The 18,627-nt window shown below is 38.1% G+C and overlaps 1 protein-coding gene across 7 annotated transcripts in view; it reads left to right on the forward strand.

Moving 5' to 3' along the window:
• kazna (kazrin, periplakin interacting protein a) overlaps positions 1–18,627 on the forward strand; it is a 131,000-nt gene that overhangs the window by 67,783 nt on the left and 44,590 nt on the right. For 6 of the 7 annotated variants that reach the window (XM_017693504.2, XM_037535819.1, XM_037535818.1 and 3 more), the window contains exon 2: positions 15,747–15,821. Coding sequence is in view for 3 of the 7 variants with exons in the window: in XM_017693501.2 (XP_017548990.1) it covers positions 15,747–15,821 (75 nt within the window). In the remaining 4 variants the exon portion in view is untranslated. Of the gene's footprint in view, positions 1–11,930; positions 12,030–15,746; positions 15,822–18,627 lie in introns of those variants that run through there. The other variant, XM_017693503.2, reaches the window with a different exon arrangement.

The following is an 18,627-nucleotide window of genomic DNA, read 5'->3' on the forward strand; positions in this document are numbered from 1 at the left end:
CTGGTTTTAAAGGGTGCACTTTTAAAAAAATGGTTCTTCCAAGTTTCTTTAGTAAAGGCAGTGGTTCTGTGTAGAACCACAAACACTCAAAGAACCCTTGAGAGTTCATATGCTTAAAAGCAGTGTATATGGAAAACCAGTTGCATATGTTTCTTTAAATAGCTCTTTTAAAAATGGTTCCATAGAGGACTACAAAGGATTCTTTGACTCATAACAACAGTGTAACCCTTTTTGGTACTATATACATATATATAAAACCATTTTAAAAAGGTGTCTTAAAGACTCATAAACAACTGGTTTTCCATGTATGCTGGTTGTAAGAGTATGCATTCTTAAAAAACAACTTCAAGGGTTCTTTAGTAAAGGCAGTGTTTCCGTACAACCACAAACACTCAAAGAACCATTCAAATGTCTAAATGATTTTTTGCATAATCAGAAGGTTCTTTTCTATGACAACAAGCCAGTTGAATGCAGCTCTTTAAAGTACCTTATTAAAACGGCTCTATATAGCAACAGCAAGGGTTCCGCTACTGTTACAAGCTTGTTACATTTAACAATAGCAGAACCCTTCTTGGTGCTATGTAGAATTTTTCAAAAAGGTCTTATATAGAACAATTTACAGAGCATTCTCTATCCATCTGAAGAACCCTTTCATGATGTATAAAGAACCCTGTAGCCTTCCAAGGGTTCTTTGAGTGTTCATAGTTCTGAACCTTTTTCTTCACTAAAGAAACCCTAAAGAACCACCTTTTTAAAGAGTGTATATAGAACATTTTTTGTGCGACTTATTGAAGAGGTTTGTAACCACTTACAGTTATTGTTGAATAAATTGACTATTTATTTAAGTTGAAACAAAAGATGTTTGTGACATAATTTAATGTATCGTGATTCTGATTAACGTCAGTATTTTGAGAATGCGTGTACTTTTTATTCAGACACTGTTCTCTAAGTTCAGCTTGCTCCAGGCAACAGTGTTTTTCCAGTGAAGTTCATCAGAATTTTATTCTTTTGACATACATTCCCCAGACCCTGGTGTCCTTCACACCTTCGTTCAAGCTGCCAATGCCCTCAGGCTGCCCGCCGGCCTCCGTGCACTGCTCTCATAACATAAACCCAGCAGTTATTTGCTCCATGTCCTTCATGGAGCTTTATGTCACTGTATGACGATCACGCAAAGGGAAAAAAATGTGTAAACCTGAATGGAGAAGTTTGACATTTTCTGGTTGGGTGCTGTTTTAGTTAGCGGACGCAAGATCACAGACACAATCTGAGGAAGTTCTTACATGTACATTAATACACGCTTGGAAATCATGCAAACATGCATGGATGGAGTTTGAATTATAAATAACAGTTGCTAGATGGTTCTTGGTTTGGATGTATGGTTCTTGGAGAAACCTTAAATTTGTATAGAACCTTTACTATTATTATCTCATTTACAACAATAGGTCTTTTAAGGAAACATGCATTGATTGGTTTTTTAGGAATGTAAACTCTGCTCCACAGAGACTTTACATTATATGAAGGTTTTATAAGGTTCTCCATGTATGCACATCCCATTTTTAAAAGAGATTCTTTCATAAAGAGTCTACAAGATGGCTCTTTAGAGAATCAAAACTCAACCTTCTCTGGTAGTGCCTAACTAATTTTAGCACCTTTATTTTTTAAGAGTTTATGAAGAAGAGTAACAACCATCTAAGAGTTCAAGCCCCAGTGATGCTACAGCCATCCATGGCCAGGATTCCAAGAGAGCACAGTTGGCACTGCTTTCTCTAGGTGGGATGGATGGCCCTCCTTCTCCCCAATCACTGGCGATGCTAACCAATGCAGGCATCTGTTATCCTATGTAACAGAGCTGGCAGTTAGTGTTCTCCCCCAAGCGTGTTCAGCTGTCCAGTGATGTTGTGTTAGGGGCAGTTCAAAAAAGATGCGGTGGCTGTCTTCACATGCCTTGGAGGAAGCTTGTGTTTGCCTTCACCCTCCCAGTGCTGGTTTTATTGTGTTGGAGAGTCCTAACTATTGGGTGGAATTGGATATGCCTAAATTAGGGAGAAAAATTGGAATCCCCAAACAAAAACAAATGAACCATACTGTAATGTTGAAAATGGTAAAAGTGTATTTTAGTAATAGTGGATTTTAAAAATGTTTAGTCTGAAATTTAAATCTAATCTTAACTCAAAACCATCTTAAAAGGCAGCATGTTCATAACCATTTTATAGAATAACTTTCTGTGAGGGAGCTTTTAGAGGTGTTACACTCTCCATACATCACATTCCTATCACAATTCTGGCTTTAGTTTATCTAAAAGTGTCTTTCACATCAAACCACTCGGAATGACTTTGTTTACATGTTGAACATTTCAGGATGCAGATATTTAGAAAAATCACAACTCCCCTTGAAGAGTGTAGTGCAGTAGAAGCTGCAGTATAATACATATTGCAAGATAAGTGGTGGTGTTTTTTGGCGTTTTTTCATAATTACACTACTTTGCCACTTTAAATAGTGAAATTCATATTTAAATATTCTATTCTTTTTTTTAAGTCATCTGGTAGCCTACATATAAAAAGTACATAAATATTTATATGAACTCTCTGCCTCACACGCTCAAACACACGCTCAAGCACATCAGGAAGCATCAGATTACATTTGTGGTCAGTACAGAGATTTAGAGGGCTTGAGAAGACGGTTCTCTCTCACTTTTGCTCCTGTGCTCTCCTTCTTTTTTTGTCCCATTTTTGGAATGGACAAGTTTTCCTTCAGAAAGGGCCATATGTGAGTAACTCGGTGTGTGTATATGTTTATGTGTGCAGTATTATCCTACATGTTTCAGTGTCACTTTCAGTGTCAGGTTCTGTGTTTGTTCCTGTGTCTGACCTTTCCACAAAATGTCATTCATTAATTTGCTTATTTCTAACTTTATTTTTTCAAGGAATTCCCAACGACAGGGCCCATGGGAGGGCTTAAGCCCCTGGCCTTTCGGCCTCAGACTGTAGAAGTGCCCTCTTGGTCAGCGTGTGTAGTATGTCTTTTATGTAGGCAAGATCTGTTTCAGCAAGAGCTCAGGTCAGCGTCGCACCAGGAATAGAGCTTGTGGGTCATGAGCTTCATCACCCTTGGGCTCCCTCTTGGGTGCAATGCCAGACATCTTATAGAAAATGCCTTAGTCTGCTTTTACTAGTGTTGCCAGATTGGGCAGGTTCCTGCCAAATTATGTGTATTTTGTGTGAAAATGTACTTTGACTTTGTACTTTGGTTAATAAATTAAGGGCTATTTAGTTGTGATTTTGGCAGGGTTTAGAAAACTGTACAATTTAAAAATGCATTCATAATTAATGAGGCTGAATTTGAAAGGTACAGTGTCCAATCAGATATTAAAACTTTAAATGATGCCTATTTTCATTACTCCTGTTGAAGGACACAGTTCACAATCGACAGTGGTTAATGTGTCCAGTTTATTATTGATGTAATGGATGTACTTTCATACACAGAATATATTATACAGATCACATGGTATAACTGACTGTACACGTTCTGTCTATTAAGGTAAGGATGTTTTAAAAATATCTATAAGGAATAGTTCCACTTGCAGTATTGTTGCTGTTCACTTGCCTTTCTGAATACATGGGGCCATGGGAGTCCTATCATATGCAATGTGTTAAAAAAAGGGGAAAAAATGTGTTAATGCTCTGAAAATATATGAATAATGCACATTAAAGCATGATTCTAATAATTACACTAAAAGCTTTTGGTTCTTTTTAGCAACATTAGTGGTTAACATACCCAGAAGTTTATAATTAATGATGTGTTGGTTAAATGCTGTATTTAGTGTCATGATTGGAATGACTGTACAGTTTTCAGTGTGTACTTTTGGCAGGTTGTGAATTTTTGTTTGTTTGTTTGTTTGTTTTGGTTGGAAACTATAGAAGCAATCCGGCATCCCTGGCTCTTATGTCTAACTGTGACCTGTCATGGATGTTCACATCACCACTGTTCTGGAAATCTCACAAACAAAACACTGATAATACAGTAGCATCACATTTCATAATGTGGTTGATAGTAATGATGGGCACTAATAACTTACTAAAGCATGTTTTTGTTATTGTAAACACATAGTGATTTATATTAGGCTCTGTGGAGCTCTTAAAATAGAGTTGGATGGCTGCTTGTAATTAGATCGCATAGTGGGTGATCTTCTTGCCTTGCATGCTGGACATTGAGGTTCAAATCCCTGCTCGGGCAGTAAAGCTAGCATTTCTTGGCGACTTTTGAAAAACTAACACTACATTTGGTTTCCACTAAAATATGATTACACTGTCTCTGTAAAAGACTGTCTCTGCCTGCCAGAATATCTATAAACATGCTCATTTTATATATATATATATATATGTATGTATATATATATATATATATCTGTAAACATCACAATTTAATGCATTTACTTCTGTAAGCATCACATGTAATATTATTTGTACACACTATATTTAAATGTATTCAGCATATTTTAATATGTTCACGGTTCCCTTTTGTGCCTTATTTTACTATGCAGTGTTGTTGATTTCTGCTAGGTTCTGTGGTGAGATGTTTTTTGGGTTTCCTACCCTCATTATTCTCTCTGATATCAGCTCAGCGCACCTGCATTTACTGATGTGTGTTTTTGGATGCTGTGTTAAAATGTTGCAGGTAATGATGGGTAATTATGAATGAAAGCAAGAAATTATAGTTTGGTATGTGTGTTCGGGCACATGTAGACTGTGTTAATGTGTTCAGGTCAGGATGACGTGCTGTTTTAGGGCGTGTGTGTGAGTCTTAGGCAGTGTGTCATGATGTTAAACACAGATGTGGAGAAGGAGTTAATATCTATTTACAGTCTGGCATCAGAATGGCAAGATGGAGTTACCAGCGTCTGTGTGTGTGTGTGTGTGTCTGTGTGTCTGTGTGTGTGTGTGTGTGTCTGTGTGTGTGTGTGTGTGTGTCTGTGTGTGTGTGTCTGTGTGTGTGTGTGTGTGTGTCTGTGTGTGTGTGTGTTTGGCAGCAGAACGACGTGTGAAGTTACGTTGAGAGAAGAGAGAGACTTGTATAGCTTTAGGTCCCAAAAGGTTGCTTATCTACACATAGATTAAGTCTAGTCTTAGACTAGATATGCTTAGAATAGAGAATCACTGAAACTTTGAGTATAGGGTTGATATCCATACAAATCTGATCTTTTTTTTCATATTGAACTTTAAAATAAGCCGTTAGTAACTGAAGCACTTCGCTTAACGTGGCCATCTGAAAGTACTGTGGTCAAACGCTTTACTAATTTCCTGGACAAATTAGACAGGTAACAACAAGACATATACAAAAACAATTGTATAGAAAAATTTGAACAATCAATTATGTGTTTTGTTGATGTCTTAAGTAAAAATAATGTATCATCTACAGGGAACACACTTAAATATGCATTTCTCTGGAATTTTAGCACAACATTTTTGTTTATTTGCTGAGTTTAACATATTGGAAAAACATAAAATATAAGTGCTGTTTTTTCCAATATGTTAAATTAATCAAATAAACAATATTAATGCTTTAAAATGTGCAGAACTGTGCTCTCTGCAAAAGATGTTTACTTATTTTCACTTAGAAGATCAGCAAAACTTAGTTTGACCAGGGGTGCCCAAACTTATGCATATGACTGTGTAGCTTTTTATTATTGTCCATAACTCACATGACAGGTGAGAGACATAAACATAATTGGTTATTAATGAAGGAATAGTAATTCAAATATATTTAGTAGAGGTGTAGTGATACTAGGGCTGCAACGATCAGTTATCAAATATTCAGTCAAATGTCTCCATCTTTTTTTTTTTACCCAGTTTTCTCCCCAATTTAGTCGTCTTCAGTTCCCCCTGTTATTTAGGACTCCCCCAATCACACGATACTATCAACGCTAGAAGGGCGAAAGCTAATACAGGCTTCCTCTGAGACCTGTGAAACCAGCCACCGCATCTTTTCAAACTGCTGTTCACGCGATGTAATTGGACAGCTGAATGCGCTCAGAAGGAAGCACCAACAGCCAGATCTGTTATGTCAGCTAACAGACAGATATTTTTACTTAAGATTTGAGTGGATGAAATGTAAATAGATAGCATGATCAGCACAGAACAGCACTGCTGAAGGGACCCAGCACACATTCACTCACCTGTTGGCTCTACAAATTAGACTGTCATTATGAAATGCAGCATTGACTCTTATGACTGACTGCTACTTACTTGGTTACACCTCTGTATTAAATTGATTGATATGGTTCTCAATGCTTTCAGTGCTTTCCTCACTAGTCCTCTAAGAAAATTCACCCCAAAGATTACAACTCTTAGCACATGTAAGTGACTACAGAAAAAATTCCAATCATTCAAGAGTGTTTGTGTGCAGAGCATAAGCCCCTCCCCCTATGCTCACTTTGCTCTGATAGGATGCATTCAGACATCTAGTTTTGTCATTGACAGTGGTCAAAGGACGGAAAGTGGGAGACTATCAAAAGAGACCAAGGTTTGTGTCAATATAATGTAATGTAATATAATTTAAAATTGTGGTGTATCTGTTTCAGATTTCCTTTTTGATACTGTATTGCAATTGTTACAACATTAATACTTAACTAGATATTCATTGTTCATATTCATAAACATTTTTAAAACGTAAAATTACAAAAATCTAATTGGGTATCGACCTCATCAAACACAAAATGTCAATATGTTCACATCCCTAATTTGTGTTGCATCATAAACCTTTCTGTGATATTTCAATTTGTTTACTTTCCTCTGATATCCAGCCCTTTCTGCTGGTTTGACCCAGTACTGGCACTAGATCGATGCCATCTCTAGTTCTGGAGCATTCTTAGTCTGAAACAAATCCTTTCCTTATTAAACAAGCTGTTGTTGAAAGACGATCCAGTGCTGCTTCTTTGCAGTGAATTCAGGATTACATCTGCGCTGACAGTTAACTGTGCATTTGTTTCTCTGACTGCAGAAATGTGTTTGGCTCATTAGTCGCTAGCAGATATTCCTGTAAACATGCCGCACTCAGCTCACTTTATACTGTCAAAACTGTCGAGCCTCAGATCCAGCCCTGCGCCCAAGTCTAAAAGCAGCGCAGTGAGTGAGGGTGATGGCAGCAGTTGGTGACGGTGCACAGGTGAAGTGTGAAGATGAGGTTGCTGCACTGAGCTCCTGTCTGCCTCTGACAGCTCCCAGTGTGACCCCTCCCCTCCAACTGAAGCCGGGTGTTAAACACAGCATTAGAGCCCCAATTACACACCAGTACAGACAGGAAAGGAGGAGATTCCTTTATTACTGTGCAGAGAGAGGGGAAGAAGTTGGAGCAGTCATTTTTCCACTCCTAATAAAGCACTTCACTGGAGTTCTTTTGACCCTCGATAAAATATCTTTACTTCTTTATCTTCTCATCGTGAATATTCCAGCACCTTTTAACATAATCTGCCACATCTGCACCATACCTTCAGTTACCACAGGCAATAAATATTTTCCTATATGTTAGTGCTATATCATTTGTCTGTGACTATACAGTTTGAACACCACTGCTCAAATGACATTTTGGTATTTTCTACCACATTCTCTACAGGGAACAAGCTTAAATAAGGTGCTGTTCTGCTAATTATACTTCACAATTTTTATTTAGTTCATGAGTTTGACATATTGGGAAAAACATAAAAAATGCAATTACTTTTGCACAATCCATGTTTTATGATAAACAGTATTTATATATTAACGCCTTAAAATCCTAGTCTTATGAAATACTAAGGCTTATTTTTCAGTAACTACAGGGACTGGCTGAACTATTCTTAGGTTTTAGAAGTGTTGGGCTCACTGGTGGACATTTAAAGCGTTACAATGTGTAGAAGTGTGTTTTCTGTAGATGATGTATTGACTTAGAAAATCAACAAAGCATAATATGACTGGGGGCACCCAAACTTTTGCATACAACTGTATAATGCAAATTTGAAAGTACAACCTATAACCTGCTGTGATGAAGATTTATTCAACTTTGAAACACTGCAGCAATGCAGGAAAACAGTAGTTCCAATTACTTTTGCTTACCCTTAGGAGTCAAAGCACAATCAGGCAAAAAACTGTGAAAACTCCAAAACCACTCGACTGATAATATACTTCCCTATAAAAAACTAACCCCAGCTCTGAAGCAATAAATGATACAGATTTATAGTTTAATTTAGAAATGCCTCTGAGCGAAGAATTCATGAACCTTTTCTACAAAAACAACTTATACTCATAAACTTTTACATTGAAGTTATAAGGAGTGTTTCAGCCCAGACTGCCTTTGATCGTGGCACCCTACAGGAGAGCAAATCATGACAGAGCTCATTTACATAGGTCAATCTTAAAGGCACAGTAATGAAAACTGTTTTGTCATAATGGGTAAAAAGGAAAATATTAATGTGAAAATTATTTAGCCAAGAAAATAAAGGATATGGGCCATTTAATAAAGACTTTTTAGAATTTTAAATGACCTAAATTCCTTTTTACACAAACATTCTCCATCTGTTTTTGTTATTAGACCATTAAGACTGATGTACACTATGTTGCCCAAAGTATTTGCTCGTCTGCCTTCACACGCATATGAACTTGAGTGACATCTCGTTCTTAATATATAGGGTTTAATATGATGTCTTCCCATCCTTTGCAGCTATAACAGTTTCAATTCTTCTGGGAAGGCTTTCCACAAGATTTAGGAGTGTGTTTATGGGAATTTTTGACTGATCTTCCAGAAGCACGTTTGTGAGGTCACACACTGAGGTCAGATGTTGGACGAAAGGGCCTGGCTCGCGGTCTCTGCTCTAATTCATCCCAAAGGTGCTCTATTGGGTTGAGGTCAGGACTCTGTGCAGACCAGTCAAGTTCTTCCACACCAAACTCACTCATCCATGTCTTTTTGGACCTTGCTTTGCGCACTGGAACTAAGGGGCCGAGCCCAACTCCTGAAAAACAACCCCACACCATAATCCCCCCTCCGCCAAACTTCTGTGCTGTTCTTGAGCTAATCTGAAGGCCACATGAAGTTTGGAGTTTTGTAGCGCTTGACTCTGCAGAAACTTGCCGACCGAACTATGCACTTCAGCATCCACTGACCCCGTTCTGACATTTTACATGGTCTACCACTTCATGGCTGAGTTGCTGTCATTTCCAATCGCTTCCACTTTGTCATAATACCACTGACAGTTGACTGTGGAATAATTAGTAGTGAGGAAATTTCACAACTGGATTGTTGCATAGGTGGCGTCCGATCACAGTACTACGCTGAAATTCACTGAGCTCCTGAGAGCGAACCATTCTTTCACAAATGTTTGTAGAAGCAGTCTGCAGGCCTAGATGCTTGGTTTTATACACCTGTGGCCATGGAAGTGATTGCAACACCTGAATTCAATTATTTGGATGGGTGAGTGAATACTTTTGGCAATATAGTGTATGTAAGTATGTGAATTCTGTTCTGATTTTATATCTTTTGTATCATGCCTCATTCATAAAGCAGTCTTTAGCGTGACTAAATTGCTGTAGGCTGAATAGGATATTTGTAAATGTGCTCATTTTTGTGACATCACAATGAAAGTTACTTCTAAACTGGCTGTTTTTCACAGCTTAGGACTATATGGACTGGAGGATGAATGTCTTATATAGCGTATATCTTAAAACTTAATGTTTGAGCTCATGTACCACTTCACACGTGTTTTTTCATGAAATGGCCTCTGTTCTGTGTTCGCCTGTCTTCATACATGAATTATAGTCTGAATTTATCTTAAAATACCAAACAAGTAAAGTGATCAGTGCTTGGCATCAGTATCAGCCACATTAAGATGTAAAATGACCAATTGTCATTATTGACCAGGAAATTTCATGTTGGCACATCCCTAACCAGAAGCTGTGTATTTTAAGGTGCCATGCAGAGCTGCACTGTCATGCAGAACTGAACTATGACATTTGGTCTTCAAGTATTCACGGCTTGCCTTGCTTTGACGTAGAGTTTCAGTGCGGCTTAAGCCTGAACCTGACAAAACGTCTTCTTTTGACATTCTGCGTTTAGTGCTGTGGTGATCACTTCCGTCAGTTTTAGTCTTTTCAGCCAATTCATATTAATTCATTCTGAATATTAAAATCCCACCCACGCATCTATAATTAGCAATGGTTCTATGTCTTGATTTCTGCTGTTGAATATCACGCTAAGTGTTGAGCCCTGTTAAAACAAGGTGATGTGTCGAAACAGTGACCACTAGTCCCCTGTTATAAACAGCTATAACAGCAAGGTCTTTGACTTTTCACTGTTCTGCATCAGAAATGTCCAACAGATGTATGAGTCTTTCTTCATGCTTCACAGAGATGTTTTTCTCTGGTGTAATGTCGCCTCCTCCACACTTTGAAATGTCACTGCTGCATCACAGCCTTTATTCTTTTGCTTCCTTCCTCACAGTGTAAGAGGCAAAGCTTGTATCCATGCATCAAAGCCCCATTTATACCTGTGTGTGTGTGTGTGTGTGTGTGTGTGTGTGTGTGTGTGTGTGTGTGTGTGTGTGTGAGTGTGTGTGTGTGCGTATGTGTGTGTGTGTGTGGTTGTGTGTGTGTGTATGGTTGTGTGTGTGTATGAACTCTAAAATACTGGAAAGCAAGACACTGACTAAATGACAGAGTTTTTGTTTCAGCAGTGGTTGCATTAGTAAATTTCTATGAACTATTTACTGACATGTCTGTTTAGTCTATTTAATATATATGATATAAATGTCTTAACTTATATAAATCATATTCAGTGGCCTTTGCTCTCACCAGATCTCAAACTACACGTAGAGTGATGTGCAAATGTTTAGGCACCCCCTGGTTGAGGCACCCATGGTTGTTTTGTTAATTTTAAGTTGGAAGTGAAAATAAGTTTGGGTGCCCGGTCAGGTTGTTATTTATTTAGCTTTTATATATGTTAAATGTATAATATTGTATATTTACTGAATTTAATATACTGGAGAAAAATAAAAGAAAAGTGCTGTTTGGGCCCTCAGGTGGCACTGCATTAAAATCAGGCATTATTCTTTAGAGGAAATCACTGCATAGGCTCAGGAACACTTCTGAAAACTACTGTCTGTGAAAACAGTTCATCGCTGCATCCACAAAGGCTGTTAACATTGTAAAGTGCAAAGAAGAAACCATATATACAAATCAACGTTTTGTAAATCATAGACACGGTGTCCTCCGGGCTAATAATCTCTCAGGTTGTTATCAGTGCACAGTTTGAGAGACAGTATTCATGATGGTATTGGAGCGCATCAAATTGCCATCAAATTCAAAATGGGCAAATATTTTTCAAAAAACAATAAAATGTCTCAGTTTCAACATTTAATATGTTGTCTTTGAAGTATTTTCGGTAACACTTTAAGTAAAATTCAACTAAATATCTGTTAAATGCAACTGAACTACAAGTTCAATGTGAAAGAGTTTGTTAAATCTATCCCTACTCCTAACCCTAAACTTTTAAGACTTTTTGGACTGATGTGTTAGACAGCACTTTCATTCACTATGAATGTGAATGAAAAATACATACATAAAATCACTAGTTATAGCATTAAAATGATTTGTGCTTATTCAAAAATTTGTGTTTTTCTGACGAAATTAGCTCATCATCATTCATAAATCATTCATCCTTACGTCTATGGATTGCCCAAAGAACCCTTTTTAGAGGGTATGTTGGTCAGACACTACAGTAGTTGAGGAGAGAGAGTGCAGCAGGGTTGGTGTCTCTTTCAGGATGCAATTGAAATTAGCACAGCTTTTTATAGACACCTGTACTTGGTAACAGATTGTGTGTGTGTCTGCTGCATGGGTGTTTCTTAAAGCATGTACGCATGTCCGTATCAGAACGTCAGTACTTAATCCGTTGATATGTGAGCATTGAGCCGTACAGCAGTGCCTGGATGCGTGTGTGCAGAACAGACTGACCCTCATGCGTACTGTTCTCTCAGGTTGTGCTGGATATTGTAGGAGCTTCAGGTAGGTTTTATATATAGCTGTATGTTTGATGCTGTGCTGATGAATTTCGAGGTGCATGTTCATATGTAGATAGAGAGTGTAATAGAGAGATAGTGTCAGTGGCGCTTCACATACTTGTCTACAGTTACATCAGACCTAAAATACACAGCGAGAGGAATTCAGCTGCTTCTCATTACTACGCATACACACTCACTCACACACAGACACACATTTTCACACACTCAGTTGTATCTTCACACATTGTCTTTTTGTCTATCATTCTCTTTTTCTCCCCTTTTTTGTCCTTTTCATTCATTTTGCACTCACAGCCCTACAGCATGTTCCAGTACTTTCACTCAGATGGTGGTAATCATGTCATGCAGTGGCCCGTGCACTCACTGCGTGCTGCAGTTTTATACAACCACAGGGGTTGTTAAGTTTTCTGTTTTTGTATTTGTTGTTAGTTAGGGATGTTTTGTTGTTGTCGGTTTATGTGATGCCGTGAAAATCCAAACCATTTATATAAATCTGCCTGTTCAGTCTACAGCACCTTAGCTCTGCCCATTAACACTGAAGTTATAAGGAGTGTTATAAGCTGAACTGCTTTTTGAATGAGGGATGATGCAGGACAGCCAATCAGTGCAGAAGTCATTTACATAAATCAGTCTTAAACAATAATTACACCAACCTAGAAAACCTGGAAAATCACCATGGAAATATGAATTAACCCGTTTTTCGTACCTTAACCACACAAAAGATAGAAGTGGGCCTCAAGGCAAAAATAAAGGCAAGGAAAAAGTAGAATATGGGCCCAAAAATAATATTTAATTTCTTCACGAAACCTTTTTTAAAGATTTCATAGGTAATCCAAATCTTATGCATTTTGAGTTAGGTTGGTGCAAAATGTGGAACTTCTAGGAGACCCTTGGAGCTGGTTTGAGACCCACTGCAATAAAGGACATCTTTGACATGCTATGTATGCTATGTATAGTTCAATTAAGTCTATTTTTATTCGTTAGCCTTTTTAAAGCTCTGATTACTTGCTTAGCTCACTAGGTTGCTTATATGTATTCATATAATTGATGATGACAGTCCTAGTATATCAACTAGGCTACAGACAGCTACAGTTCCACCCTGATGCAGTTTGGGGTTAGGTGCTTTGCTGAAGGCCACAAAGACAGAAGTCAGGAACAGGGCAGCAATAGTCGAACAACCCAATCAGGATTTGAGCCACAAACCCTACTAACTATAGAATCTTAAGCCTCTGTGACTGTGTCATTGACTTCCAGCTACACTTAACCATTGGAAGTCACCGTTATCAGTGACAATAACAAAAGCATGGTGTAATTTAATGTTAATTATTTCTTACTTCTAGCTCATTGAAGCATGTGAAGAAATTCTGTTGCACGTGCAGATTTTGTTTTCTTATGATTTGACTTTGATGAAAAGTTTTCATTGTGCATTTGGTTTTGCAGCGACAAAACATCTCTTTTTGTCATTTCTTGGCATCTAAACCAACAAAAATGTCAGAGGTGCAGGCTTGAAGGTCTTCACACCAGATGTAATGTATATCAAATGTAAACAAATTTCACTGTAAAGCTTACTATGGAGTTAATGTGAACACATAATCATATTTTTAAAGCACAGTAGAGCCAGAACTGCTAAGGGGTAAAGTGCTGGTTGGTTTGATTGTGTAATATGGTCACTAACAAAATGCTTAAACAGCACCTTAATTCGGTGTCTTTTGATGACTCTGTAATATGTGAGGGTGGTCAGTGTGGTTTATGTGGTTAAAGACATGTAACATGGAAATGATACAGCACTTCCCTCCAAATGTCTTCACACAGACCCAGTCTTATGAGAAGCGTCAGCTTCTTTGGTGTTGTTTGGTCATCACTGAAGATGCAAAGGCTCTATGCGTGCATTGTGTGTATGTAATGTCTGAGTGTGTGTGAAGAATCTGTTATTTATTAATCAAGACATCAGCTTCTGCAATACTGATATCTTAATTGATTAAGTTGCAGTTTGCAGTTGGGCTTCTAACTAGTCACACCAGATTGGTCACAGTTCCAGATGAGAGTTTCCGTGGGGGATCTGATGATTCAAAACATTCATTTAATCCAACAAAAGTGAATAACGTTCATAAAGAAAATGCAACTTAAGGGTTTTAAGGAGTTTGCTGATGTCAAGGCAGTCTCCCATATAATGGCATCAGACTATTGCTGTCATGCTACTTACCTACCTATTATGGAACTGAAGCACATTAACAAGTAGGGCTGAAAAAATAATCATTTTAAAATCAGAATCGCAAGTTAAAGGCATGCTTGGAGCTGGAGGCAGATGATCCGTTGTGGAGACCCCTAAAGGGAGCAGCCGAAAGAAGAAGAATTGCAACTTAAAGGCATGCAAATTTCATTTGAAAATTTCATTGCTGCAGTTTTTTTGCAATTTTTATTACAGCCTATTGACAATGTTGTCTTAAATTTTAAGTGGGGAAATTTAACCTAGAAAGGTTTGTAAATCATCTCTCAATGAATTAAGCTGAACAAGAGTACTTAAAATATACTTTAAAAGAACTCAGTGTAGTTATAGCACCACTAAAAACCTCTTTTGTTAAGTGAATCAGTCACGGTGAGGGAAGTCTCAGAGTAAACAATGCAGTAATTAGGACCAGCCACAGTCAGGGGGAGGTCTCTGAACAAACAAGCCATGATTAAGATTTCTATATAGTAAGCACACCATGCCCTACAGACTCAAAACCCTGTGTCATTTTGGCCAAAAAGACATCACTCTGCTTCGAAATGTTGTTTTTGTCTGAAATATACTCCTGGCTTTAAACCAGTCTGAAGCAACCAAACACCCACATGCTGTCTACATGACAGCCACAACTAACTGGCTCTGCGGTGCACTACAATTTGTGTTCAGGCCTCAAGCCAGAAAAAGTGGATATGCTGGCCTGAGGACCTCAATGTACAGAAAACGATCACATTTTAAATTACAATCATAACTTGGTCAGAAAAAAAATTTGATATTTTGACCAAATTGTTGTCCTAATAACAAGACTTTGTGCACATCAAGGAGAAAATAGGCTTCACTTAAAAACCAGCCAACACATATGTCACATACATGATACACACACACACACAAACACTGCCTCCCCTTCTGGGTCGTGGGGGGAGCTGGAGCCTGTTCCAGCTGTTAAACGATATATATATATATATATATATATATATATATATAGAGAGAGAGAGAGAGAGAGAGTTGCAAATGTATTAAAAGGAAAATATTTATTATAATAATTTGTCTTCTAACACCTCTCCAACCAGGTGAGCTTGATAACTTCTCAGGCTGAGATGAGCCCATTTGTGCCTCCCTTGCACTCCCACCCCCACCCCACCCCACTCTTCTGATTTTTGATTTACCAGTGTGTTTTTCATGTATTGCCAGGTGCATTGCAATAACAATTTGTAGCAGTGTATTTCACAGTACTAGTATTTTGTCCATATCATGTAGTCTTAATGTGAATATGTATTTGTACGGAAGACTTTTTGGCCGCCTCTTCAAGGCTTATGGAAGTAGAAGCTGATGAGTGAAAAGAGTTAACTGTTTTTCCTCACAGCTGTCCCTGCCTCATCCTGCAGTAATCACTGTTTTTGAGAACAAGTGTCATGATGTTGCTTTGATAATGTGTTTGTCTGTACCTCTCTCTCTCTCTCTCTCTCTCTCTCTCTTTCCCAGACTCCCTCAGGCAGAAAGGCACAGAGGTCAGCAACTTAACTGACCACAGCACCCATGACACATCACTGGATAAAGGTAATAGCACTGAATCATACACAGACACATGCACAAATATGCACACATACAGTGATTAGTAATGCGGAAGGCTGCATGTGATGTAGGGAGGCAAAATATAGGGAGGTTTGCTGGTCTTTTAATGCATGTACAGATATTAACATAATTTAACACCCACAGCTAATCACCATAAATAGCCAGGGCCCCAAAGGTTTATTACACATTCTGTGACCTAAGAGAAGCTCTTTTTAAGGAGTTACCTTACTATTAGAAGTTCAATTATGCAAAATTTTAGAGGCCTTTTTTACGTTCAAACAGCAATATTTGCTCATAATACGCCTGAAATTAACATTCAATATGCTAGGTCTGCACACAGGGCTGCAAACTGTACACAGGACTGCCTTCTAATTGTACATGCTTGTGAGGCACAGGGTTTAAAAGGCACAAAGGACCAGTGACACTGTCAACAAGCTCAAGACAAAAGAGAAAATGAAAGCAGAGTGCTAAAGAGACAATGATGTCAATAAATGAAGTTCTTTGCCACCAAAACATTCAGCTAAAACAGAGTTGCTATGCTGCTCCTGCTAAGAAAATCAATTTGTGAAACAACAACACATCTGCTCATCACAGCATATATTACACTGTGTCTTCTCACACGTCCAATCTGACCCTGAGAGATGACCTGTAATTCTGCTGATAAACATACTTTTAGCACATGTTTGAGACTTGTGCCTCCACTTAGTCATTATTTTGCTGCTATTGGTAAAGAAGGTTTCCCATTACCACGCTTTTGATTTCTGCTTGGTTTTACAAGGCAGCCACCATTAGTTCCTCAAACTCGAGGAAATCAAGGGGAATACACTCTCACCGAGCACTTCATTAGGACCACCTATACACCTGCTTATTCATGCAATTCTCTACTGAGCCAATGTTTTGGCAGCAGTCCTGTGAGGAAATGCCTTGTTGAAGAAGGAGGCCGATGGAGAATGGTTGGAATTGACAGAGAGGCTATCGTAACTCAGATAACCAGTCTGTACAGTTGTGGTGAGCAGAAGAGCATTTTATAATGCAAAATGTTTCAAACCTAGAGGATGGGCTACAACCGAAAAAGTCAGGGTCAGAATTTGGTACCAACAGGATGAATCCATAAACCGAACCTGCCTTGTGTCAGCAGAGCAGACTGGTGGACATGGTATTCTTGGCACACTTTGGGCCTGTTAATCAGTCATCACTTGAATGCCACAGCCTATTTGAGTATCCCTATTTAAGTGCATCCCTTCATGGCCACAATTCACCCATTTTGTACCCATTTCTACTTACAGCATGATAAAACACCATGCACAAAGCAAAAGTAATCTCAAACAGGTTTTATGAACATGATGAGGTCAGTGTTTTGCAGTGGCCTTCCCAGTCCCTGGATCTGCATTTTAGAGCAGCATTTGAGACTACATCACTGTCCCTCATAACCATTTGGTGAGCAGTTAGATCTCAATCTTTCGAAGTAAATATGTCTTAAAGTCTGAAAATCAATGTGGAACAGTAAGAATTGTCATCAAAACACATATTTTTTCACAAATAAGCAAACTTTTTTGTTTCAATTAAAAATATTTTTGTGAGTGTAACTGTTTAAATGTGTGTTTGTTAGTCATGAACTTATGAACGTTTCTGATCAAAATTAGCTAAAACTGTCCAAAACAACCTATCAAAACAGCCGCTACTGAAACATTTGTTAAAGTTTTATAGGCATAATTATTGTATCAGTAATAAAATAGAATATTTAGATTGTTGTTTTAACAAAACAGACATAACTGATGTAAAGGGTCATTGAAAGCAAAAGAAATTCAGAACATGCAAGTTAGTCTCTTAAATTGCACATTTTGGCTCATGTACCAGTTCCACATTGAAGGCATTTGATTTTTGCCTGAGACTGGTGCAGAAAACCTCAGAGTCCACAAATCCAAGTCCACAGTCCAAAAGTGATTTTTTTCATAATGAAAGGATTGATATAAATTCTCTGTTAAGAACAGACTTCTACTGTCAAGTTACCATTTGGGAAATACGTTTTTTTTTTTTTTCTCGGACAGTGATGATATGCTCATTTTTATTTATGATGCAGTTCACTAAGGCAATTATTAATAGCAATTCACAAACACACACATACACCCACATTTTCTAAACCACTTATCCTTCTGGGTAAGACAGTAATAGCAGTTCAGTGGTACTAATTATTTGTGAGGAAGTGGATGTAATCTGATATGCATAGTATCATTGCACATCTGTTTGCTGTCTTAATAGTGTGCTCTCCGTGGTGCTGGACTGCTGTACAACTCCTTTCTGTAGCCTGTGAAGAACAGTGTGCTATAGGAGAAGTCTTCACTGCCATGTTGCCTCAAGGCTCTTTTCCTCTCTCTGTTAGAGGCTGTAATGACTTTCTTTGGTTAAAGTGCTCTGGCGTTTTGCTCTTTGTGCAGCAATGAGGAACATTATGAGAGAGAGAGGGAGAAAGAGAAATAGAACATTAACTACAGCTCTGGGGCTTTGATAATATCTTTAATCTTTTAATCTTGATTAGAATTCATTTCTCAGCCACAGTGGTGTTTTTAAATGGTGGAAAGGAGAGATGGGCGATATGACTGTGTTATCTGCATTATTGTAAATGAGGTGCTTTTGTGGGTATCATCAGTACTAAAACATCACTGTATGCATCATTAAAAAGACAGATTCAGACTAATTATAGAAAGCTCATAAATAACAGCAACCAGTGTATAAAAGCAGCAAGTTGCACCGTCCACCATATGTCTCATACTCTACAAACGATACCAATACA

Source organism: Pygocentrus nattereri, chromosome 28 (assembly GCF_015220715.1).
Source record: "Pygocentrus nattereri isolate fPygNat1 chromosome 28, fPygNat1.pri, whole genome shotgun sequence".
Lineage (NCBI taxonomy): Eukaryota > Metazoa > Chordata > Actinopteri > Characiformes > Serrasalmidae > Pygocentrus > Pygocentrus nattereri.